General features: G+C 40.4%; 1 protein-coding gene across 1 annotated transcript in view; it reads left to right on the plus strand.

Annotated features, from left to right (window-relative positions):
- Positions 1–26,755, plus strand: part of PREX2 (phosphatidylinositol-3,4,5-trisphosphate dependent Rac exchange factor 2) — a 422,278-nt gene that overhangs the window by 312,086 nt on the left and 83,437 nt on the right. Inside the window, exons 35-37 of the mRNA XM_073631775.1 lie at positions 97–211; positions 17,462–17,528; positions 20,129–20,319. Of these exons, the coding sequence (XP_073487876.1) occupies positions 97–211; positions 17,462–17,528; positions 20,129–20,319 (373 nt within the window). The remainder of the gene's footprint in view (positions 1–96; positions 212–17,461; positions 17,529–20,128; positions 20,320–26,755) is intronic.

The following is a 26,755-nucleotide window of genomic DNA, read 5'->3' on the forward strand; positions in this document are numbered from 1 at the left end:
TCACACAGAGACGATAAAATCAGGACAGTGTGAGGTTGTAGAGTGGTTTAAGCTTCAAAGGCAAAAAAATGAAGGTAATATCTCTTCCTATTTCAGCCCTGGAGAGCATGGATGGCTATTATTACAAGGATAATGTTTCAATAGAGGAATTTCAAGCTCAGATTAATGCCGCTTCACTTGAGAAAGTTAAACAGTATAATCAGAAACTAAGGTATGTTATTCAATTACTTTTACTCATCTACCACTAATTTGATGTTATATATTTCTGTTTCCCAGAGCTGATTAAAAATAAAAATAAATCTTTCAGCAGCTCTACTTTCATACATTTTTTTGTTTTTAGTCCTGACTATAATAAAAAAAAGATATGCTTTCCCTTTATTTATTGTGTTTACAGATCTTAGTGCACATGCATTGGGATAAGGATAAGATATTATACAGCAAGATTCTTCTTGCTACATTTTGGGATAACTGCTTCCCACCCACAATCTGTAGAATAACATTACTTTTAAGGGCCGTACACATGGGCCAAATATCAGTCTGTATCGGGCGGTTCAATAGAAACCAGCCGACATGCGGCCTGAACCAGAGGACAGCTGTTCCAGCAGTAGCCGGCCGTGAAAGGGCATGAGGGAAAAGGGTCTGCCAAGCGGCATCCGATCAGTGCTCTCATATACACTGGATATATATATCAAATCGTTGTTTTATAAATAAATATTTAATACCTGACAAATGATTCCTAGAACACCCTTCCAAGAGCAAAAGAGACAACCGCACAACTGAGAGGATGAGTGCGCTGACCGGTGTATTCTGGCGGGGGGGACTGTCCCCCGTCAGAACACAATAGCTCAGCGGGGGGAGATCGATGTACTAACATCGGATTGTTAGTACATGATCTCCTCCTGAGATCTTTTTTTTTCATTCAGCTGTTTTGAATGGAAAAAAAAAACTGCTAGTGTGTACTAGGTTTTAGTGATTCCCCGTACTAAAGGAGTGCTAATCTACAGTATGTTCCCCACATGACAGCTTGCAGTTGACGCTGGCTGGACTGTTACTGACAGCTCTGCACCCTACTTATGTTTGAGAACTAATCAGAGTTTCTAATCATGTGACCAATATGTCAGCCATGTGTAGCGGTCCCCCCGACCTCCAGAGGCCCGATGCTGACATTCCCCCTCAGAGTGCAGGTTACTAGGCATGGTGGGTGTAGTGCAAGATGGAAAGATTGGTGCCAGTCACTTTTAAAAATGAACAAGAGTTTTCTTTCTCTTAACAGGAACAGGGGAGAGAGGGGTAGGGCACAGGACACCCTTAGGCAAATGCAATAGCAAATTGGCAGACTCCTTGGACAAAAATAGAACTAGGCAGACAGCAATACAGAAAAAAGGCCTTTAAGCTGAATGCAGCGATCTGTATCTTGTAGCAACTGCTGTCTCCTATTAGACATGTGCACACTGAAATATTTTGTTTCGGAATTTCGTTTTCGTCCGAAAAATAAATTTATTTAGTTACTCCCGAAATTCGTTTTTATTTATTTCATTTTTCGTTAAAAATTGCATTCGTCCGAAAATCCAAATTAAGGTTGAATCTGTCATTGAAGGCTTATGGTGTCTGTCGAATGTTCAAAGAAGATTTGACGGAGCAGCTAAACTGTACGACGCCGTATAGTTTACCTGCTCCATCGAATCTTCTTAGAACTTTCAACAGACACCATAAGGCTAAGCCAAAGTATGTGTGTACTTAGTTCTAGCTATTTTACTGCTCCTCCTCTTTGGTTACAATCAGCCAATAACATTCATCATCATCATTATTTTTATTTGTCTTTTCTCCCCTACGTTGAATCTTTTCTCCCCTACGTCGAATCTTTTCTCCCCTACGTCGAATCTTTTTTCTCTATGTAGAATAATATTGGACTAATAGAGTTAAGGTTAGGCACATTCGACCACAGGTTTGATGGACACAGATTGTTATTGTCATCATCATGTCGAATCTCCTATCTATATCAAACTGTTGTAGCAACGAAAACGAAAATAAAGCATTTGTTTATGTCGGATCTTTCGTTTTTCGGATTCTGCACTTTCGTTATCGTTTGTTAAAACGATAACGAAAATACCTGAAATTCGGACGAAAATGCATTCGGACTAAAACGAATGCACATGTCTATCTCCTATAGCAACAACTTCACTCACAGTATCCCACTGTAGATCCTCAAGCACAACTCACAGTATCCCACTGTAGACCCTTAAGCTTCACTCACAGCTACCCGCTGTATTCTTCAAGCTTCACCCAAAGCTACCCGCTGGGTTCCTCGGACTCACAACTACCCGCTGGATCCCTCAAGCTTTACTCAAAGCTACCTGCTGTACTTCTCTTTAAGCTTTACTCACAGCTACCCGCTGTACTTCTCTTGAAGCTTTAATTACAGCTACCCACTGTACATCTCAAATGAGTTTTCTCCTGAAGCTTTCCCAACACTTCACAGTTCCCGGCTGATGAAGAGTCTGCTCTGGTACTCCTTCAGAACTCCGTCCTTTCTACACTTGCCTCCGGCAACAAGTGTGGTTGACCCTCTGGCAACTTCTTCTCCTAAGCCCCTTTACACGTGGCTAGGCCTCAGGCTTCATGCCTACACCTCTGCTGTTGTTTCACGCACATCCACCCAGGCCGCAGCCCGGGTGGAAAGAACCCCAATCACCTGACTCTCTCCAAATAAATAGTCTATCCCAGCAACCTCAGCAGCCAAAGAAAACTCCTGCTGATTGGTTGAAAAAGCACATTCACTCATAACCTGAAATTAACTGCAATCTATCATACTAATGCCAAAGGTAACAGTGCCACCTACTGACAAAAGAGAGAATCTCAGTTCCATTCAAAGTTAGGAGAAAACCATTTGATCAAACTACAAATTAGCCAGGCTAGTTACCACCTAGCACAACTAAATTTACTAACAGCCCTGTTTAGGACAAGGGTGCTACACATGATATGGTGATCACATGCAGGCTGGTGACTTCACTACGAAGAGAAAAAAAAGCATTCATCCTGCCACTTTCAGCAGTGTTTACATGCAGAAAGGAGGTCAATTCATGAAAAATAAATCACTGCAATCTGAAGATGGAAGTAGGCCCCTGTTTATTACTATAATTGTCATGTTCAATTAAAGTTTACGTAAAAAAAAACTTTCTCTTTTTTATTTATATTTTTGTCCATTTGTTATTTAATAAAAAAACAAAGGTTTTTTTTTTTTTAATGAAAGTAGTGTACCAAATCAAATCATTGTATATCCTTAAAAATTGTCTCCTGCACAGGAGGGGATTTTCGCAAGTTTTTCCAGAAAGAAGTTTCAACTTATTTTTTTCTGTTAGCATCTTAATGTGCAGGCAATTATACATTTTAAATGGCAGATTATATTCAATTACTATGTCAGAGAAAACCACCTCTGTGTTTCACTGGGTAAATCATATTTTTTTGCTAATGAAAAGGACAACTAAGCACTATGCATGGCCAAATACTGCTATGGGTACTGCTGACTGTAGCGTGTTTACATAAATTATTATACGCAGGAGCATAATGAAAATTGGACACAGCCTCAGCCTTTCTGTTCAATGCATTTCATTAGCTAGGCTAAACAAAAAAAAATAAAAGCCTTCAAATGGAAAGTTTCCCTCCTGTGACTGAGGATCTACTGAAAGTGACGTCTGCTTCCTTTATTTTCAAATAGTCCCCATGAGATCCTTTAAATGCATGTCAAGGATGTTGCTCTTTTGATTAGCTAAATGGTCTTGAGACAAATGAATATCCACTGAGTTGGTGAAGAACAATATACATGATTGTTTAAATGAAAAGCCTGCTTGGACAAAAATAATTTGCATTATTACTGATCAAAATAATCCTTAATGCACTCATAATGAAATTATTTTGTGCACGTGGACAGTTCGTCTTCGTAAAGGGCAACATACACAAATCAATAGATGATGATGTCTGTGTATTTATTCTGGTAATACAGATATGGATACTTGTATCAGAAGAAATCACGTGGTTCAAAATTTCACTTTAAAAAAGGATGCACATACATGCGTAGATTTTCTTAATCAGATCAACCTTATCCTTTTTTCTAAGGCCCTAGATGGCAAATGGGGTAATGCAGGAGTGCAGGGAAGGTAGGTATCCGAAATGGAGGGGGCAGACAATCAGGTGAACCTGTTACTTTGCTATGAATGAGTAGAGTGATAGATTTATATATTATACGCACTCACACCAATATACCACTTACTGTACAGCAACTATCTCAAACTTAATCACAAATAACACAAAAGATTTTTGTGTTAGACAGTGGTTGCAAAAATATTTAATACTCCAATTAATAAATGTGAAACAAAACAATAGTGATAAAGTGAGCTCAGTCCAAAATATTATTAGGTGCTCAGTCCAAAGTAATATTGTTCAAAAATTCCATAATCAAAGTCCATCTATAGAAAAGTGAAATAAGTGCTTGTGCCTTGACACCAGAAGATTACCCCTTGTAATGCAATGTCACCACGTGCTCTTATGAAGGTCCACACTCACCAGATTTTGTTGACCACCTTATTATACAAAGAGAGAAATCCACCTCGCTTTTGGTCACACAGGGACAGGATTGTACCACTTGGCTGTTGCCTATTATCCTCTCCTCGTGGATAGATGGGTCAGTGTATCAATTGCTCTGATGGCAATGGTCCAGGGTTAGAAAAAAAGAGAGAAGTGGGATCCTCTCATAGTATAAAAAATGCTATTTTATTGATAAAAAAAGTTTGCTAACATGGTATAACATACAGACTGTGTGTATCCGGTCATTCGGGAATCCGCCTAGACTAGAAGTGACACACCGAGAGCTCCGCTTAATGCGTTTTATCTTAATGTGACGTGCTTCATGCAATTGGTCCCCTGATGAAATGATGGCTACTTTGTGGACTGCTCACAGGTGGCGCACTCTGTGACTGCCAAGTCCTTCTGACTTGGTTGATCACAGAACAGGGTAAAGGGCCAATCACAGAGGGCCCTTTACCATGTGATCAGCTGTCAGCCAATGACAGCTGATCATGGAAGTAAACAAGCCAGTTTGGGCTTTTTTTCTCTTTCACGATCAGCGTGAGGAGAGAAGCAGAAAGCTGATAACTGGCTTCTGTTACAGGGATATCGGTTTCTACCTTGGTGCCCGCCAGTTCAGCTAATCAGTGCCCACCAGTGCCACCTATCATTGTCCATCAGTGCTGCCAATCAGTGCCAATCAATGCCTCACCATCACTGTTACCTGTCAGTGCTGCCTATCAGTGCCACCTACCAGTGCCTATCAGTGCCCATCAGTGCCACCTCTCAGTGCCCATCAGTGCCACCTATGAGTGCCCATCAGTGCCACCTATTAGAGCCCATTAGCCCCACCTATAAGTGCCCATCAGTGCCACCTATCAGCGCAGCGTCATCAGTGTCTTATCATCAGTGCCCACCAGTGCTGTCTCATCAGTGCCCACCAGTGCTGTCTCATCAGTGCCCATCAGTGCTGCCTCATCAGCGCACATCAGTGAAGGAGAAAAATGACCTGAGCTGTTTGCAAGCTTTTTTAACAAACTACGAAAACATTTTTTGTTTTCAAAATTTCTGATGTTTTTTGGCTTGTCTAGCAAAAAATAAAAAACCCATTAGTGAATAAATACCACCAAAAGAAAGCTCTTTTTGTGTGAAAAAAATTATACCAATTTTGTTTGGGTACAGTGTTGCATGACCACGCAATTGTCATTCAAAATGCGACAGCGCTGAAAGCTAAAAATTGGCCTGGGCAGTAAGGGGGTATATGTGCCGAGTAGGCAAGTGGTTAAACAAGGATTTTGAAGTTGTGGTGATACTACTTCAGTGTTCCACATTTTATTTACCTTAGTATATTAGAATTAGGCAAGGTTCTGAATGATTTGCTGATGCAGTATTACTTTCATTCCATAAAAGGGACCCAGTGTTCTGTTGGCATACATTTTCTAAAAATGTTGGGAGTATATTAGAAGTAGGCAAGCTTCTGAATGATTTGCTGATACAGCATTGTTTTAATACATTAAAAAAAGGAATGTGTTCTGTTGGTGTGTATTTTCTAAAAATGTTGAAAAAATGAAATGCAACATGGTAACCTGAAGTCTGGTTCACACCAGTACAGTGCATTTTTATAGCATGGTTTTGTACATATTTGATGCATTTTCATGCTTCATGCATTTTTTTTTTTTTTTTTTGGAGGGGGAGGCGCCCACATTTTTGCTTGCACAAAATCGCATTATGCCAAAGCACCCTGCGATTCTGTGTGCCATGATTTAAAAAAGAGGGCCCAGGACTTATTTACCCACATTTCTGTGGGTAGGGCAACCCATTTAAATGAATAGCCTGCCCTACCTGCAGAATGTCAGACTGCAAATGGTAGGAATCTGCTTCAAAGTTTGTTAAAATCCCTGCAATATACATTAATCCCCAGAGGGGACAGTTTTTTTTTCCAACAAAAGTGGAGTTACACCTTATAGTGTAACAACAGCCAACACTTATTTCTTATCTTTAGATTGAATGGAGAGTGGTTAGAACCTCTTGATTTGTTTTACTATAATACAGTACATGTTGACAACCTTGTCACAGGAACATGAAGTAAGGAAAAGTCTATAGTGGGAACTCATCAGTTCATTTCTAGTTAGAGGTTCTACTCAGGGGTTCTAGCATACCTCCCAACTGTTCCTGATTTCAAGGGACTGTCCTTGATTTGGAACAATGTCCCTCTGTCCCTCTTTCCTCCTCATTTGACCCTCATTTTGGTCTGATGTATATACCTGTGTTAAAAATGCACTATTTGTCTATCAAAAAGTGTTTCATCCCAGTTCTAAATCGCTCCATTCGTACATTTCAAAAGCCAGTTTAAAGAAAGAGCATTGGTAAAAAAAGCACTTGTGGGTTTAACCAATCATTTTTTGGATATTAATTCTCCTTGTAAGGGGGCGTGGCAGGGGGCGTTTTCTATTAATGCATACTTTTGTTTATGGGTGTCCCTCATTCCCATCTCAGAAAGTTGGGAGTTATGGTTCTAGTCTAAGGTTCAAGTTTTCCCCATTCTTCTCCAAAAATAAGGTGTTTTTGTTGCTGTCTGGATGCTTGGCGGTTTCATCTGTACCATAAAAATTAGTTTTTCCTGTAGTTCCACTCACGTTCCACTAGGAAACTCCACACTCACACATATCTCACAAATCTCACAGTTTAGCAGACTTCATACTTTATAGAGACATGCAGTAAAGTCATTCTTTTTTTTTTTATATTAATAATTCCAGTTACTTTGCCACCCATTAAACTGTTACGGTTAAAATCATTTAGGTATGGGCAGGTTTCACATTAAGCACAGCTTTTATAAAACCTATATTTTCAGCATAGAGCTGGATTGGAACTAAAAGCAGTCTGAGCATATCAATTACAGCAGAACTAATTTGTATAAGTTGCCAAGATTTGCTAAGCCCTGTAGAGCCATAATATATGATTACTGGCATCATTGTTGCCTCTGTAGGACAGCAGGGAGCAATGCCAGACCTGTCAGATCAGCCCACAGGAACCTAAAACAGATGACAAGTAGATGAGCTGGATCACACTCTTCTGTTTTGATAAGATCTTTGTTATTATATTTATTGCCGTTATTTTCATGTATGCATTTTTAAAAGTCCTTGAAGCAGCATCTTAACTGTGATTTAACAAAACCACTTCTGCCATAGAGATCAATATCGATGATAGTGTAGGAAATACCCTCTTCCACAGAAAGTGCATGCAGCTCATACAAAAATTACATAAAATGTGCAACAAAAGAGAAAACCCTTGCACACTGCAATATATGAACCAGCCCGTGGCCATATTAGCCAATCTGGTAAACACAGAGCCTTTTGGATCGCAAGTTCAAGGCTACAGGCCATGAAAAGAAAGCCTTGCATCAACGCACTCACGTTAATGTCTGGCATTTGTACTTTAAAGTAGATGTAAGCCCCATTCATGAAATCTGACATGGGCACATATATCTGTAGTGTTTGCTTATCTCTCTCCAAAGCCCTAAGTCCCATGTCTTTCTGCTGCACCGTTCCTCTGTTATCAGCATGATAACTTCTGACAAGTTCTCCGACACAGGAGATAAAAGCAGCTGAAAATTTGTGTCGGGGAGGTTGCTAAAAATAGAGTAGCAGAGAACTTGTCTATTCACAGCACAGCTCTGCAAGTTTCTTGGTTCCTCTGCCTATGTGGGGGGGGGGGGGGTGCCTTTCCTCCAATCAGCTGTCACGCAGTGTATGCTCAGACACCCCTCCTACTGAAACAGAAGAACGATTTCTAATATGATGTGCACTTTCTAAAGAATGTAAAAAGCTGAAGTCAGCAGATATAGATGTAAAACGTATGTGGGGAGATTTGTTTTATTTCTGTGTGTCATCTGAGCTGTTCACTTCCCTGGGTATAGGAGAGGGTTTACATCCACTTAAACTTGTATTGCATTAAGGCAGCCCAAACATTGAGAATAGGCTGCCAATGGCACAACAGTGAATGGAAAACTGGACCACCATTTATTTTAACGCAATGCACCACTACACATGGCATGTGTGCTGTGGTGTGCTGTAGTATGGCACCCTTCATATTTATCTGTTGGAGTGCCATTCTAAATGAGTGCCATTACAAAAAGGAACACAGGGGGCTCCAGCTAAGTGCAGCATCAATGGGTTTATAATGATAAAAAAGCCAAATGCAAACTCACAGAAATATTAAATCAAAGAGCTGACAACGGGCTGTTTGCTGTAACAAGCGGCTCTTCTGGTGGACGGCTTTCATCCAGTGTGGCATGGCTGCAGACAAGATCTTTGATTTTATATTTCTGTAAGTTTGCACTTTGCTTTTTAATCGTAATAAACCCATTAATGCTGCACTTAGCTGGTGCCCCCTTGTGTTCCTTTTTTGTAATTTCAGAGATTCGTTCCTTTCTCAAGTGGGAGCTGCCTACTGAAGTACAACACCCTTCCTATGGGATTTCTATGAACTCCTTATGAACATTTTATGTACTTATGCTACACAAGTGTATCTTCATGTTTATCTAGGGAAGTAGAGGCTATCTTATGTGGGTAGTGCATTAGCATTCGTTTGTGTCACAATTTCATTTGTTGTTTGTAAATGACTGCCATGCATTACTGCAACACATAGATGTGAAGCCAGCCTACAGGTCACTTCCACTCAAAACATATACAGTTGTGCTCATAAGTTTACATACCCTGGCATAATTTATGATTTCTTGTCCATTTTTCAGAGAATATGAATGATAAAACAAAAACTTTTTTTCACTCATGGTTAGTGTTTGGCTGAAGCCAATTATTATCAATCAACTGTGTTTACTCTTTTTAAATCATAATGATAACAGAAAGTACCCAAATGACCCTGATCAAAAGTTTACATACCCCAGTTCTTAATACTGTGTTTTGCCCCCTTTAACATCAATGACAGCTTTAAGTCCTTTGTGGTATTTGCGGATGAGGCTCTTTATCTTTTCAGATAGTAAAACTGCCAATTCCTCTTGGCAAAAAGCCTCCAGTTCCTGTAAATTCTTGGGCTGTCTTGCATGAACTGCACATTTGAGATCTCCCCAGAGTGGCTCAATGATATTGAGGTCAGGAGACTGAGATGGCCACTCCAGAAACTTCACTTTATTCTGCTGTAGCCAATGACAGATCAACTTGGCCTTGTGTTTTAGATCATTGTCATGTTGGAATGTCCAAGTATGTCCCATACGCAGCTTCCTGGCTGATGAATGCAAATGTTCCTCCGGTATTTTTTGATAACATACTGCATTCATCTTGCCATCAATTTTGACCAAATTTCCTGTGCCTTTGTAGCTCACACATCCCTAAAACATCAGCAATCCACCTCTGTGTTTCACAGTAGGAATGGTGTACCTTTCATCATAGGCCTTGTTGACACCTCTCCAAATGTAGTTTATGGTTGTGGCCAAAAAGCTCAATTTTGGGCTTATCACTCCAAATTACTTTGTGCCAGAAGGTTTGAGGCTTGTCTCTGTGCTGTTTGGCATATTGTAAGTGGGATACTTTGTGGCATTTGCGTAGTAATGATTTTCTTCTGGCGACTCGACCATGGAGCCCATCTTTCTTCAAGTGCCTCCTTATTGTGCATCTTGAAACACCACGCCACACCACATGTTTTCAGAGAGTTCTGTATTTCACCTGAAGTTATTTATGGGTTTTTCTTTGCATCCCGAACAATTTTACTGGCAGGTGTGGCTGAAATTTTAGTTGGTCTACCTGACTGTGGTTTGGTTTCAACAGAACCCCTCATTTTCCACTTCTTGATTAGAGTTTGAATACTACTGATTGGTATTCTCAATTCTTTGGATAACTTTTTATATCCCTTTCCTGTTTTATACAGTTCAACTACCTTTTCCCGCAGATCCTTTGACAATTCTTTTGCTTTCCCCATGACTCAGAATCCAGAAACGTCAGTGCAGCACTGGATGAAAGATGCAAGGATCTGTCAGGAGTCCAGAAAATCATTGACCTTTTATATACTGACACACTAATTACAAGAAAACAGATCACAGGTGAGGATGGTTACCTTTAATAGCCATTCAAACCCCTTTGTGTCAACTTGTGTGCATGGTATCAGACCAAAATCACCAGGACATGTAAACTTTTGATCAGGGTAATGTGGGTAGTTTCTGTTGTCATTATGATTTAATAAATGACTTCAGCCAAACACTAACCATGAGTGAAAGAAATGTTTTTTTGTTATCATTCAAATTCTCTGAAAAATGGCCAAGAAATCATAAATTCTGCCAGGGTATGTAAACTTATGAGCACAACTGTATATACATTTTGGATGGACGCAGGTAGATTGAAAAAAACTTTTTGATACTCACTCCAATGGCAAGACTTCTCCAAAGTCATCTGCATCTCCACACAATATTTTAATGAAGGTGACCTTGGGGCGGATTTACTAAAGGCAATAGACACTCTGCAACTGAAGTTGCACTCATTTTCCCCAGAGCTTAGTAAATGTGGTAAGGTGAATTCCATCATCCAATAATTTTTATTTATTTTTTTTTAAATCTCCTTGCACCTGATTTTGTATTCTTTACAAAGTGAAGCTTTATCACATTCGCAAAGTGCACAGTATATTTGCCTTTAATAAATCAATCCCACTGAGTCACAGCTGTATTTGTTTATTTATTCTACACAATGGACAATTCAGCAGTGGGCTGGGACACTGTCATTTGGCTTTTTAATGCCCACAGCAGTTGACCGAACTGGGAATTCAGCTGGAAATACCTCGCTGTTGGAGTCCCTGAAGACTGTAAAAAGCTACTTCTGATTTAACCTGCCAGCATGCACTATAATATCATGTCTCAGTTCGATAATAACCCTTTTAGCACTACTTAAAGAAGTTGTAAAGGCAGAAAGTTTTTTTACCTTAATGCATTCCATGAATAAAGCGGAGGACCGCCCACCGCTTCAGAAATTGAAAGCCAGCAGCTGCACACACTGCAGCTGCTGACTTTTAATAATCAGACACTTACCTGTCCTGGAGTCCAGCGATGTCTGCACCCGCAGCTGTTGTTTCCATCAGCTGTTGGGTGCTGCCGCCGCCATTGCGGTTAAGGGAACCCGGCAGTGTAGCCTCACAGCTTCACGCCGGGAACTACTGCGCAGGTGATCCACTCCTCTCTCCTATTGGCCCAGCGGCGGGGGTAGGAGGAGGGAGCCAAGCGGCGACGTCAAGGGCCGCAGTGCAGGCTCCTGGAAGTGGGGACAGGATACCTGTGAAAGACACCCCTCCCCCCGGAAGATGCCAAATGTGGCACCGAAGGGGGGGAGGGGGAATCAGATGAGCGGAAGTTCCACTTTTGGGTAGAACTCCGCTTTAAGATAAAAAGCATTCTGTGTGCAGCAGCACCCCATAATACTTACCTGAGCCCCATCTCTGTCCAGCCATGTCCACAAGTCCATCTCTGTCTCAGCCGTCCGGGACTCTCCTTTCTGATTAGCTGAGACACAGCAGTGACACCATTGGCTCCCACGACTGTCAATTAAAGCTGGTTAGCCAATCAGGAGAGAGAGAGGGTGGGGCCGAATGGCAGCTCCCTGTCTGAATGGACACACGGAGCTGCAACTTGGCTTGGGTGCCCCTATATAGCTATACCTGCTGTGGGGGGCACTCGACAGGAGGGAGGGGCCAGGAGAGCCAGGCTGCCCTGTGCAAATCCACTGCACAGAGCAGGTAAGTATAACATGTTTGTTTTTTTTGTTTTGTTTTTGAAATGAGACTTTAGTATCACTTTAATGATATTCACAAGGACAGAATCTTTTTAAACTTTTTTTATATTATTAGACTCAATAATATTTAATTTTATAAATGTGCACTAAATATTTTTTCAGTTTATGATTCGGTAATTAGGGAGATCCTGTTAAACAAAATAATAAATGTTGAAGCCTAATAGAAGATTGGATCAATTTCTACCCGTTTTTAACCATTGCATTGTTTTACTCAGAACATTGCAAAAACTGTTTGTTCCCATTTACCTCAATGAGCCGCTCAATATTGGCATGCGGCCAACATTTCCATTAGGTATTTCATACAAAATTTGATTAACCAGGAGCACAGAGTTTTTACAATTAAAGGAAGTGCAATAAAATGAATGTGTCCGTTGTTCTCATGTTGTGAAATAATCAACATAGGGTAGATAGGATACACTTTAAATTTCACATCATCTACTAAAAGCCCATATGGGTACACTCCACTTAAAGGTAGTGGTCTCAATAGTGGTCTCAATAATGGTCAGGACTGAAACGTAAAATTAAAATTGTGTATTTAGTTATTTTAATCAATATGTTATATTAAAATACTGTTCAGGTAGTGCAGCACAGTAATATGTATATACAAAATATACCAGGCAAAAACATTATATGGTAATATCCTCAAAGAAAAAAATACGGTATCATCATATAATGTTGTGGCGATTGTTTGGCACATTTTTTACATACATATTACTGTGTGGCACTACTTATACAGTAGTTTTATGTTCGGTTACATGTGGGAACACTTGGTGTATTAATATTTTTAATTGCTCTATAGGTGATTGTGCTGAGGTTTTTTTGGTTTCAATGTGTTACATTGCCTATGAGTATTTTTGCTACCATTTGGCTGGTAGAGCTCTACTCCAGCAGAACTGCAATGCAGATTGCATTGACGTCATTCTATCAGCCTAAAATGAACTAGGGGTGGTACTACTATATTTGAGAAGGAACTTCCTGTCTGTCTGTGCTCAGCTATGTCCACTTTTGATCAGCTCTGCCACCCCCATGTATTCTCTATGTACATGAGCTGCCAGTGATAACAGCATGTAGCTACAGGGGTGTTGACATAGAAAAATACATCTTCCCTGACATGACCTAAAGTCAATAACCACCTACAAACCTAACTACCATCCCAAAGCCTAATATGATATGTGTTGCACAGAGAGACATGGAAAACGATGTGTGGCACCACGCTGTAGCCTCCCATTTAGGTTGGCCATAGAACAAAATAAAAGCGTAATGTTAATGTCACAAGTACTTTTACATTTGTTTTTCGGTATAATAAGGATAGATAGTAGGAAGGTTGTGAGTTTTGTTATGGATATCCTGGATATCAGCTTCAAAGCATATCTACGATACAGCCAAAAGTTTTTTTAGATTTAGATAGTGCTAAAGGTTAGAACCTGTCTGCTTTTTATTGCTGCCTGCGTCTGCACTAGAGACTTTCCATTTGCCCAATTGATCAATTTCTCTGGAATAAAAAAATAATAAAAAATAATAGAAAATACTAAATTTTACATTTGCCAAATCAACAGGAAGTGAGGGGAAATCCTCCAATAAGGACACCAGTTGTAGTGACAACTGCGGAAATTTTCTTCTACTTTAGAGAGACTTCCTCTCAAATCCTGTTGTATCTGCAGGACTGGAAGTTAGGAGAGACCAAATGTACAAAAAGAATGTACTCTTTGAACAGAAACTTCTTGCCCCATTTTTTTTTTTAATCCCATCTTACATTTTTTCTACTCGGTTGTCCTCAACAAACATATTGACATGCCCAGCGAAACCAGTGTTGCTCTGCTGTGATATGCACCTAATGTCATTTTCTGTGTTTGTAGTACATGGCTATTTTGCATTCAGCAAGCATTACACCCGTCTGGCCAGCGACGATCATGACAAAAAGCCAGATTTGGTTATTTATTATCACAGCCTTCATTCAAAAAATAATACACACACTCATGTAAGTAAGAGGTTGATCGTATGACAGGATAACCTCACACTGTTCCTTGTTTTCGTGCAGCTCTCCAGAAGACCTTTGTGTTATATCTTTTCTTCAGACATCTCTTGTTTTTATGTAGGAGTTTAACATGCTGTAAAATGAAGGAGATCCTGAAGTTGAAAACAAAGAAGATCTGAAGGTTTCAAACTGGTGCTAGATGAGGGAGTTCTAAAGGCTTCACAGGGATTCTGGTTCATGTTTCTTTTTGATCCATGAACTGTGCTTTGGTAGTGAGCGCGTTTGTATTTATAGCTTGGAGGAAAATAGAAAGGGAATAAGGCAAAAGGAGATTATGATTTAATGAAGTCAAACAATATACAGGAAGGAAGTATATTTCATAGAAAGAGAAAGGAGGCCGGTAGAGGTCGTGCACAGGAACTGTGATATGAGACACAAGTTCATGTTTTATAGTAAGACTTGTAAATGACAAGGATAGATTTTCTGAGATAAACTATTAAACAATCAGAGAGGCTTCCAAAAAAAAAAATGTCCTTCATGTAGGACAAGATCAAACATGAATATGGATTGCGCTAATCTTTTGTTTAGCCAATCAGAATGTTGCTTGTGAATATGTTAAATCATGCAAATTAATTTTGTCTTTATGCTGCATTAGGGTATAGAGGTCAGTGTGGAGTCTTGTATCAGGGTACAGAGGTCAGTGTGGAGTCTTGTATCAGGGTATAGAGGTCAGTGTGGAGTCTTGTATCAGGGTATAGAGGTCAGTGTGGAGTCTTGTATCAGGGTATAGAGGTCAGTGTGGAGTCTTGTATCAGGGTATAGAGGTCAGTGTGGAGTCTTGTATCAGGGTATAGAGGTCAGTGTGGAGTCTTCTTCTATCAGGGCATAGAGGTCAGTGTGGAGTCTTCTATCAGGGTATAGAGGTCAGTGTGGAGTCTTCTTCTATCAGGGTATAGAGGTCAGTGTGGAGTCTTCTATCAGGATATAGAGGTCAGTGTGGACTCTTGTATCAGGGTATAGAGGTCAGTGTGGAGTCTTGTATCAGGGTATCCCGGTCATTGTGGAGTCTTCTATCAGGGTATAGAGGTCATTGTGGAGTCTTGTATCAGGGTACAGAGGTCAGTGTGGAGTCTTGTATTAGGGTATAGAGATTATTGTGGAGTCTTCTATCAGGGTATAGAGGTCAGTGTGGAGTCTTGTATCAGGGTACAGAGGTCAGTGTGAAGTCCTGTATCAGGGTATAGAGGTCAGTGCGGAGTCTTGTATTGAGGTATAGAGGTCAGTGCGGAGTCCTGTATCGGGGTATGGAGGTCAGTGTGGAGTCTTGTATCAGGGTATGGAGGTTAGTGTGGAGTCTTGTACTGGGGTACAGAGGTCAGTGTGGAGTTTTGTATTGGGGAACAGAGGTCAGAGTGTGAAGTCACAGAAGTATGTGGCAGCACAGATGATGCTGACTTCTCCCTGGCATGACGTGTCCTCTCCTGAGTCACAGTGACAGTCTCTCTCCAAGCCAGGTGGTCCCTTCAGTCCACTTCAGTCTAAACAGCACTGACAGTCCCACAGCACTCCTGACCTGCCCTGCTCCTTTCCTGCAGAGCCACACATGAGGCTCTGGCTGCTCTGCTTGGCTCCCTTGCACCATGACATCACATGACATGCTCGGGCACCACCTCCACCAGAGATGCCCAAACACACTGTAACAGGCACTTGGATGATCTCGGCCGGCTCTGGACCGAGCCGAACATCACAGACATATTTTTTACTGGCAACTTTTTCCTTTTACTGGCATTTACTGGCAGGCGAAAATTGCCTGTTTTTTACTGGCTGCCAGTAAAATTACTGACGCTTGGCAACGCTGGTATAGAGGTCAGTGTGGAGTCCTGTATCATGGTATGGAGGTCAGTGTGGAGTCTTGTATTGGGGTATAGAGGTCAGTGTAGAGTCTTGTATCAGGGTATAGAAGTCAGTCTGGAGACTTTTATCAAGGTGTATCGGTGAAAGAGGGTGCAGAGGTAAATGTGGAGTTTTGTAACAGTCAATGGAGGTCAGTGTGGAGTCATGTATCAGGGTATTGATTTCAGCATGGGGTTTTAGGTTAGGGTGTGGAATTATGCTTGGGGTTGCAGGTTAGGGTATAGATTTCAGCTTAGGGTTATAGGTTAGGGTATGGCTTGCAGCTTAGGGTTATAAGTTAGGTTATGGATTTCAGTGTGGATTTTTCGTCAGGATCTGGGAGTCAATAATGAGTCTTGTCTCAGGATATGGTGATGGTCAGTACTAAGTCATGTGTAAGGGTATGGAAGTCAGTGTGGAATTTTGTGCCTGGATATGGATATCAGATACAAATTGTGTATTAGGGTATGGAGGTTTGTGTTGAATTTTGTATCAGGGTGTTCATGTCAGGATGGAGTCTGCATTAAGAAAAGTGATGTTAGTGTTGAGCTTTATGTCAAGATATGGGTGTCAGTGAGGAGTGTTTTGTCAGGATATGGATGATGGTGTGGAATTTTGGGCAAGGGAATGGATGTCACTGAGGTGTTGTGCATAGTGTATTGATGTCTGTGTGGAGTTGTGTGTGAGGGTATAAATGTCACTGAAGATTTGTATGTGAGTATGGAAATCAGTGTGGAGTTTTGTCTTAGTGTAAGAATGAGGAGATGAGTATTGGGTTAAAGATGTCAGTGTGGTATTATTGTTCAGAATATAGATTTAAAAAAAAATAATAATAATAATAATAAAATAAGATTACTAGCAGTCACAAAGATTTAAAAAGCAGGGCAGCTACAAGTACATGACTAGGGCACACCTAGAAAATGCCCATGTGGCAGCATTGCCATCAGCCACACTCCTATGAGGTATAGGGAGAAAAGACTATCAGTTCAGACCCTCAATGGATTTAGGCAGCAAAAGGGTGTTATATTTAGTGAACATTTTTTGTATCTGGAAACTGGTTATTTGCAAAAATATGAACGACACTGGAATGCAAATTCTTAAATGATAACTCCACTGACATCTTATAAATGCTTGATTTATATTTTATAATTTATGTCATTTTCAGTTTAAATTATATACATTATATTTATATATTTAACTTTGAACTGGCCTCCAATATTAACTATTGATGTATTGGTGTCTTTCTCAGGGCTTTCTACTTGGATAAGACAAACCTTCCTCCAAATACCACATCTAAAGCAGCTTTCATTGACAAGGTAAATGATCCATACTATTAGGCCTCATGTACACTGCTGCTAAACAGACGTTTAGGAGCAGTAAGGGCTCTTTCACACGGACGATCCGTATGTCCGTTTTTCATCCTTCCATTTTCGGATGAAAAACGGACATACATGTATCCCTATGGAGCGTCGGATGTCAGCGGTGACATGTCCGCTGACATCCGACCCGCTCCGATCCGAAAAAGTGTAACGGAGGAAAACCCTACTTTTCCATCCATTTTCCATAGGGGAGAGCGGCGCTCTGACAGGTCCGTCACACAGTGTGCGGCGACGGACCTGTCATCTTCCTGCTCAGCGGGGATCGGCGGAGCGATCCCTGCTGAGCAAGCGGGTGTTCACGGGGTGGATCATCACTGATCCGCCCCGTGTGAAAGAGCCCTTGGGCATTTTTGTCAACTGCTCCTGAACTCTCCTCTGTTATCTTATCAGTACATGTACACGGGGTTGTTTATAGTTGTTTCTAGGCAGTTGAGTTTAGAAGCCTTCTTTGGAAAGCAAAAAAATGAGTTCAGATGCTGAGTTTGAAGGCAATTCAAGCGCAAACACTTCTAAATGCGGTAACTCACATTTAGCGGCGTTTCGTTTACAGGTGTTTTTTATTTTTGGCTATTTTGAAAAAAAAAATTTTTTTTTTCAAAAGCTTCTAAAAGCAAGCGCGCCATGTAAACGCGGCAAATCGGACGTTTTAAACGCGGGTTACTATCTGTCAGATTAAATAGTTCAGGAGAGGTTGTAAAAACGTCCTATGTAAATTAAGCCTTGGGATGAAACCCTGCATAATTCAGTATGATCTATGTGCAAACTAATTTCCTGTGCAGCCTTTGTTGCTGGCCGTACAGACACACCACACACCAAGAGGGGTTTGGGGCATTTTCTAGAAAGAATCCAGGGGAATTCTGAAAAGTGTAGACTGCTAAGGTGGTGTGCAAGCGAGTGCTTTAGGACTAGAAGAGAGAATGCCCAAGCCAGTAATTTTGGCAAGGATACTGTTGGCTGATGGCTGAAATTAAGAATAAACTTGAGAATGAAAATTCAAACAAGGAGCTATAAATACTGAGTTAGCACTGTGGCACACAGGTATTTATTTGCAGCAAGACATCACAGGGGTCTTAAGCCATTTTAATGCATGTTTAATCTCTGGACCCTGTATTCTCAACTGAATTAAGCAGAAAAACAATATAAGATCCTCACTGAAAGAGTTTTGCCAACAAAAATTACAGACTAGTTTTTATTTAGACCTTTAAATTTGACCCTTTTATGCGTTTATTTCTTTGGCTGTTATTAGCTTATTGGTAATAATCCTATTAACATGTTATTGTTTAAAAAAAAAAAATCTGTTTTTTGTTTTTTTAGTGTTTTCTTCTTTGTATATGTACATGTTGGCAAACCTGTGTGGTCATTGTATAAAGCAGGGGGTCTCTAAACGTTTTAAACAAAGGGCCGGTTTACTGTAAATCAGAATTTAGGGGGGGCCAGACTGTAGCAGGTGGGAGTAGAAAATGTCTTGGCATCTGTGGGAGTAAACAATGCTCTATCTTTGGTATTAGGGGTAGGAATAATGTCCCATTGTTGGTATTTGTGAGAGGATAAGTGCCCAATCTTTGGTGTCAGTGGGAGGAATAGTGCCCCATCGTTGGTGTCAGTGGGAGGAATAGTGCCTCATTGTTGGTGTTAGTGGGAGGAATATTGCCTCATTGTTGGCATCAGTGGGAGGAATAGTGCCCCATCATGCCCCATCATTGGTGTTAGTGTGAGGAATAGGGCCCCATCATGCCCCATCATTGGTGTTAGTGTGAGGAATAGGGCCCCATCATTGGTGTCAGTGGGAGGAATAGGGCCCCATCATTGGTGTCAGTGGGAGGAATAATGCACCATCATTAGTGCCAGTGGGAGAAATAGTGCCCCATCCTAGGTGTCAATCACAGGAATAATGGCCCCCCATTGTTGATGTCAGTGGCAGAAATGATGCCATATTAGTGGTGTCAGTGGGATAATTAGTGCCTTTTTTATCAGAGGGAAGAATAGTACTCCAAGAGCCAGATAAAGATAAGCAAACGGGCCATATTTGGCTCCCGAGTCGCAGTTTATACACCATTGATATAAAGCACAACACAGTGATTGCAATTAGCTGACTAATCTCTCTACATATATCTGCCCATATATATATATATATATATATATATATAATCAAAATATACCATCCAGGTTACTTATCCTGTACTTGAATTTCCCACAGCAGCCATTCAGCAAGGATGCCTATTGCAGTGTCGGACATATAGGTCAAAGGCATCTGTATATGAAATTTGCTCAAAAAATATGCACAATGATTAAAACTATTTGGAAAAAAAACTTTTAGACAACCTTCAAATAATCACTTGAAATGAGTACTCATTGACAAGACATGGACATGGTAGATTTAAACAACATGGTGGTTGTTTCTTCACTAAACCCAAAGTATACGAGAGTGAGCAAGTGAGGGAAATAACCAGAAGTGTGATGCATGAGATAAGTAGGAATTGTTTTATGGTAGTGTGTGCAAAAAGTAAATGCTTTTTTTCTTTCAATTTTCTCTGTAGCTGATGAGGCCATTAAATGCTTTGGATGAACTGTACCGGCTAGTAGATTCCTTTATTCACTCCAAACGTACAGCAGCCTGTGCCTACACAGCTTGTGGTGCCTCAGGAGTTGGACTGCTGTCTGTGTCTTCAGAACTTTGTAACCGGCTTGGAGCCTGCCACATAATAATGTGCAATAGCGGGGTGCACAGGTATGTACATGAGCTATAATTTTTTGCTGAACATGTTTTTTTTTTTTTTTTTTTTTTATGAGCATGTCTAAAGTTTTTTTTCTTCTAAGCATTAAAAGTTAAGCATTCCAAGGATTAAAAGTTAATGAGGTTGCATACATTGCATCCATTATATCAGATAACCTAATCAATATATACAGTAACCACACATTAAAACTGCACTCAGGGAATTAGAAAAATTATAAATATGCTCTTTCAGAGATGGCAATAAAAATACCTTAAACAGGTTCTAACCCCTATCCTGTCCTATCCAAAATGAAGTAAAAAGCTTTGGCTATAGTTGGGCTTTAATCTGAGCCTAGTATAATCCAGTGTGATATGATTCTGTGCTCCATAGCCTCACTCTCATGTTACAGTGTATGTAATTTGATTTTTTTTCTAAATTCCAGCTACCAATATACCATTAAAGTCCCTCTTTTCCAGAAAACAAAAAGCTTTTTCTGTGTTCTAGGGCAGGCTTTACCTCAGCCTCCAATTTCTTGCACAAAAAACTCACACCCCCTGCACCTGCCCTTTCCTCCAGGAGATTGTTCCTACCCACCGCTGTAGTCACATGCAGTCATTGTCAGTGAGCATCATTCTCACTAAATACATACCCAGTATTTTCCTCTGCTGATTGACCATGTTGTACCTTACCTTCTTCTTGCATATTTTATTCATTCCGCAGAGTGGAGCCTATGTGGAGCAGAGCTGTAGTATTGAAAACAGGAGTAGTGTGTCTCTAGAAGTCTGCAAAACTCACCATACACTATTCTTCTTTAGATCTACCATCAATTGTGCAGTTCAAGGGCCTGCCTGATTGGATACAGAGTGTTTGGATAGATAGGTGTGTCCTACTACTATATAGTTTTGGTAAATCTAAGGCAGGCATAACATTATACATTTTTTAGTTCAACAAAAATGTGTCGATTCCCTCATCCACACATTCGATGTGGATGGGAGAATCACTCCCGCTGAGTTATTGTGCAAGAGGATACAATAATTAGTGTTGCTGGCTATAGCCAGTCTCACTAATCGTTCAGGAAAAACCAGACAGTCTTGATGTACACAAGTCAATCAGTAGAGTCAATCTAGCCCATACATGGATCCAAATATGGTCAGTCCCTGCTGAACCCGTTGATTTTCCACCTTTAAACAGCTAAAATGAACTAGTTGTGCTTTCAGTGCCATTAATTGTTAAAGACATCCCAAACATGGGAGCAAACACGCATTTTGCCGTATGAAAAAAACGTGTAAAATGCACAGTAAAAAACATGTAAACAGCAACATGCCAAAATGTCCCACAAGCTACTTTGCTGCGTGTAGGGCAGACCATTGAAATAATTGGGCTGCCCTATGTGTGTCCCACTACACTACGTGTGGATGGAGCCTAAGGCTCCATTCACACTTGTATGACTCCAAAGTCCCATGACTTTAGATTGCATTTTTGGTGCAACTTTGAAGCAACTTTGGATGTGTGCGACTTTGGCTTTGACCAATGATAATGGACAACTGTTGCACAAATGTCACATGTAATTTCACTGTGATTTTTGAGGGCTGACATTGAAGTCTATTGCCCTCAAGTCGCATCAAGTTGGACCAAAATAGTGCATGAACTACTTTGAAGTCGCTGCTACTTTAAGTCGCATAGACATAAATGGTACTAATTATAAAACATGGTGTGTGACTAGTCATGTAACTTTGATGTCTAAAGTCGCATGACAAGTCACACAAGTCTGAATGGAGCCTTAAAGTGTATTACCTAAAACAGGCCAGAAGTACAGCCTGGAAAGAGTAGCACCGCATTGTAACTACAGAAGCAAAATGCATAATACAAAAGGACAAAGAGGGACTTTTTAGGTGCCGCACAACAGACTCAGAAATTGAACACACGATCTCTTAAAATACAAATGTTTAATTTTACACAATTTTTGATAAAATGAATCCATAAAATCAATGGTGTGATTAATCCATATATCAAATCCTAAAGCACTAGTCTATGCTAACAAAGCTGCACTTCCTATGTAAATATACACCCCAGTATGAGGATTCAAAGCATATAAATGTATACAGTAAATTTGCTATTGGGAAGTGGGGCAATTGTATGAAATGCAAAGAGGTATCCTCAGGTCCAGATTCGTTTCACAGCTTAAACCTTCATCAGGTGACCCAGTACACCGAAGGATAAGCAAATATTAGTGTGCAATAACAATAATCCTAACTTCATGTGAAGTCATAACAAGTCATGTATAAAGTGCCATCAATAACACATTGAGGTTGTGTACTCACATTTTCACATTAGAGTATAAGTATTGGAGTAGCGCTGCATCTCAGATAGGAACCTCTTTAAACCACCCCACATGGGATAGGAAATGGATGGCAATGGAGCACCCCCTGGTGACCAGTCAGCCTAACTACAAGAAATGTATCTGATAGCCTGAGATGTATTCTCAGTCCAAAAGTGACTGGGCACGTACATAAAGAGATGGGGATCATAAGTACTCACAAAAAAGAAATGGGGATTGTGATGATGGCTGGGAAACAGAAGCCATTTGTTCCGCAAGGATGATAGTGTGGAGGGGATCACTGTAAAAAGACAACAACTTAAAGTGATTGTAAACGACCACCTTGTAAAACAACCCATTCAGTTTAAAATAGAAATGAAAGGCAATTTTTTTTGTATAGATACAGTCAGGTCCATAAATATTGGGACATCGACTCAATTCTAATCTTTTTGGCTCTATACACCACCACAATGGATTTGAAATGAAACAAACAAGATGTGCTTTAACTGCAGAATTCCAGCTTTAATTTGAGGGTATTTACTGTACATCCAAATCAGGTGAACGGTGTAGGAATTACAACAGTTTGTATATGTGCCTCCCACTTTTTAAGGGACCAAAAGTAATGGGATAGATTAACAATCATCGATCAAACTTTACTTTTGAAGTCTGGAATGCATAGACATCACCAGACGCTGGGTTTCATCCCTGGTGATGCTCTGCCAGGACTCTACCTGCTTGTTCTTGGGGCATTTTCCCTTCAGTTTTGTCTTCAGCAAGTGAAATGCATGCTCAGTCAGATTCAGGTCAGATGATTGACTTGGCCATTGCATAACATTCCACTTCTTTCCCTTAAAAAACTCTTTGGTTGCTTTCGCAGTATGCTTCGGGTCATTGTCCATCTGCACTGTGAAGCGCCATCCAATGAGTTCTGAAGCATTTTGCGGAATATGAGCAGATAATATTGCCCGAAACACTTCAGAATTCATCCTGCTGCTTTTGTCAGCAGTCACATCATCAATAAATACAAGAGAACCAGTTCCATTGGCAGCCGTACATGCCCACGCCATTACACTACCACCACCATGCTTCACTGATGAGGTGGTATGCTTTGGATCATGAGCAATTCCTTTCCTTCTCCATAATCTTCTCTTCCCATCATTCTGGTACAAGTTGATCTTGGTCTCATCTGTCCATAGCATGTTGTTCCAAAACTGTGAAGGCTTTTTTAGATGTTGTTTGGCAAACTTGAATCTGGCCTTCCTGTTTTTGAGGCTCACCAATGGTTTACATCTTGTGGTGAACCCTCTGTATTCACTCTGGTAAAGTCTTCTCTTGATTGTTGACTTTGACACACATACACCTACCTGCTGGAGAGTGTTCTTGATCTGGCCAACTGTTGTGAAGGGTGTTTTCTTCACCAGGGAAAGAATTCTTCGGTCATCCTCCACAGTTGTTTTCCATGGTCTTCTGGGTCTTTTGGTGTTGCTGAGCTCACCGGTGCGTTCTTTCTTTTTAAGGATGTTCCAAACAGTTGATTTGGCCACACTTAATATTTTTGCTATCTCTCTGATGGGTTTGTTTTGTTTTTTCAGTCTAATGATGGCTTGCTTCACTGATAGTGACAGCTCTTTGGATCTCATATTGAGAGTTGACAGCAACAGATTCCAAATGCAAATAGCACACTTGAAATTAACTCTGGACCTATTATCTCCTCCTTGTAAATGGGATAATGAGGGAATAACACACACCTGGTCATGGAACAGCTGAGCAGCCAATTGTCCCATTACTTTTGGTCCCTTAAAAAGTGGGAGGCACATATACAAACTGTTGTAATTCCTACACCGTTCACCTGATTTGGATGTAAATACCCTCAAATTAAAGCTGAAAGTCTGCAGTTAAAGCACATCTTGTTTGTTTCATTTCAAATCCATTGTGGTGGTGTATAGAGCCAAATAGATTCAAATTGTGTCAATGTCCCAATATTTATTTATTGGACCTGACTGTATAAAAAAAAATTGTAAATATTTTTTTTCCCCATATTATGATCACTTTCCCTCTGTTCTCAGCAGCACACTTAGCTTCCTATTGAATGGCTGTCTGAAGGACAAGTCTGAAGCAATACAAAGAGAACAGGATACTTTCTCATACAAGTTCATGGTACAGCAGACACATATATAAGTGCGGTGGGGTATAAGAGCATCTCAAATGGATATCTATAAAGTATACTTTGAGGCTGGATTCACACTAGAACAAGCAGCGGCTCACAGCAGGAGTCCAGGGCATCCCCATTCACTGTTTCGTGTCCGATTTCAGCCAGAATATACACACACGCACACACACATCTGGCCTAAGATGGCTGCAAGCGGTAGACTCCACCCCCCACGCTCGCTGATGCCAGCTTCCGATGTGGGCAAAGGAGTGGGTAGGTTTGCCTCTAGGAATAAGTGTAAAAGCTCTGAACTTCTTATTTACATATTGCCTCTAGGAATGTGCGGCCCCAACGCACATGACCATACTTCCCTTTAATAACCCCCACCCCTGAGATCTGGGATGGGGAATGCTAATCTTCACCTAGTGGTTAAACACTGAGTTCGCTTTGCTGACCGCCTGTCTATTATTATGTTTCACCAGTGGGCTGAGACAGACCGTGCAGCTAAATTCAACCTTCCTGTGGGGGTCAAGTGTGCCCAATTCTTACCACTTTGAGAGGTGTCATACCATCTGGCAACAGACAAACCGCTTTTTTTGCTGCATTTTGGTTTTCCCGGAGATCTCCTTTAGTGCATGACACATCACATAATTTAGTTATGGCACCAGCTCCTTTGGATTTGATTGCATGATGTCTTATACATTTTTAACGTGCAAGATAGCTGCTTCCTCTGAGAAATGTAACTGTCTAGGTGACAGTTACATTTTAAATAACCAAAACAGTAATGTGTTTATATTTTAAAAAAATAATCTTAGTAGCATGGTGTAAAAACCGGTACAAAAATAACTATTTTTGTCAGCTTGTGAACTAGATAATGCAGGTCATTTAGAATATAATGTTTACATAAATGATAGCGCATTGCAACAGCAAATAATTGTAAGTAATTAGGGGCAGCCTATTCTAGTGTTTGTTTTCTTGCATTCATTTGTCCATACTTGTTAGGTATAATGTTCATTCTTGAAAGGAACTGTGAAGCACTTGCATTGGTAATATAATGCTGTTGTGTCATGGTATTTAATATTCATGTCTCCATGAATCTGTGTATACAAGTAGGACATCGTTCTCTGAGCTTGGTGATGTGCCCAGTACACAAACAGTAAACATATGCACAGAAAATGATGTTTGCTTGCCCTCACTGCTCATTACAATAGTAAACTGGAATCATTAAGACTGTTTTGATGCCGCACTAATTTCTAAAATTCGTTTTTTAAACTGGGTTAAAACTATAAGTGTTCTTGTTTCTTCCCATTAGCTGTAAGGATGTGCAGACTTTGAATTACTAGTGACAGTGTGCTTTCCATTAACACTGGATTTACCATTTGATGTATGCACAAAGTCTTAGATAAAATTTTAATTAATCTGTGACAAAGCAGCTCATGTTTAAAATAGTGCAGCTTACGATACTTAGATGAAGTGTTTGTATTATTTCTCTTTTACCTTTATTTTCACCCGGTAATCCTGCAAATAAAATACTTCCTCCCTATGGGTGGCTATGCTCACTTTTCCACACTATTTATAGAGAATGCCAAGGTTGCTAACAGGTTGGACTTCAGACAAGTTTGCCTTTTTCCATCTTCATTAGATCTGGGTTGATGGGATTAGTAGTGTACAGTACACAAGAAAAATAACATTGTTTTTGCTGTCTGCTCAGCACGCAGGAAGTGACGAGGGCACTGCAAGATCAATACTTTCTTTACTTGCTGTACTTTCATAACATGCTAATTAAATTTTTCAATAAAACCTTTCTATATTTTACATACCTTATTCTAGACCCAGTGATCTCATTGCTGTGTCTGTGTGCTTATCTCTGCAATGCATACAGTTTATGTATGGTGGGAAGGACCAGTAGGGTTCTGTACATAGCTTCCTCAAAACAATCACACCACCCTTTCCCAGTAATCCTCTCAAAACCCCTCAGCCATGA

Source organism: Aquarana catesbeiana, linkage group LG05 (assembly GCF_042186555.1).
Source record: "Aquarana catesbeiana isolate 2022-GZ linkage group LG05, ASM4218655v1, whole genome shotgun sequence".
Taxonomy (NCBI): Eukaryota; Metazoa; Chordata; class Amphibia; order Anura; family Ranidae; genus Aquarana; species Aquarana catesbeiana.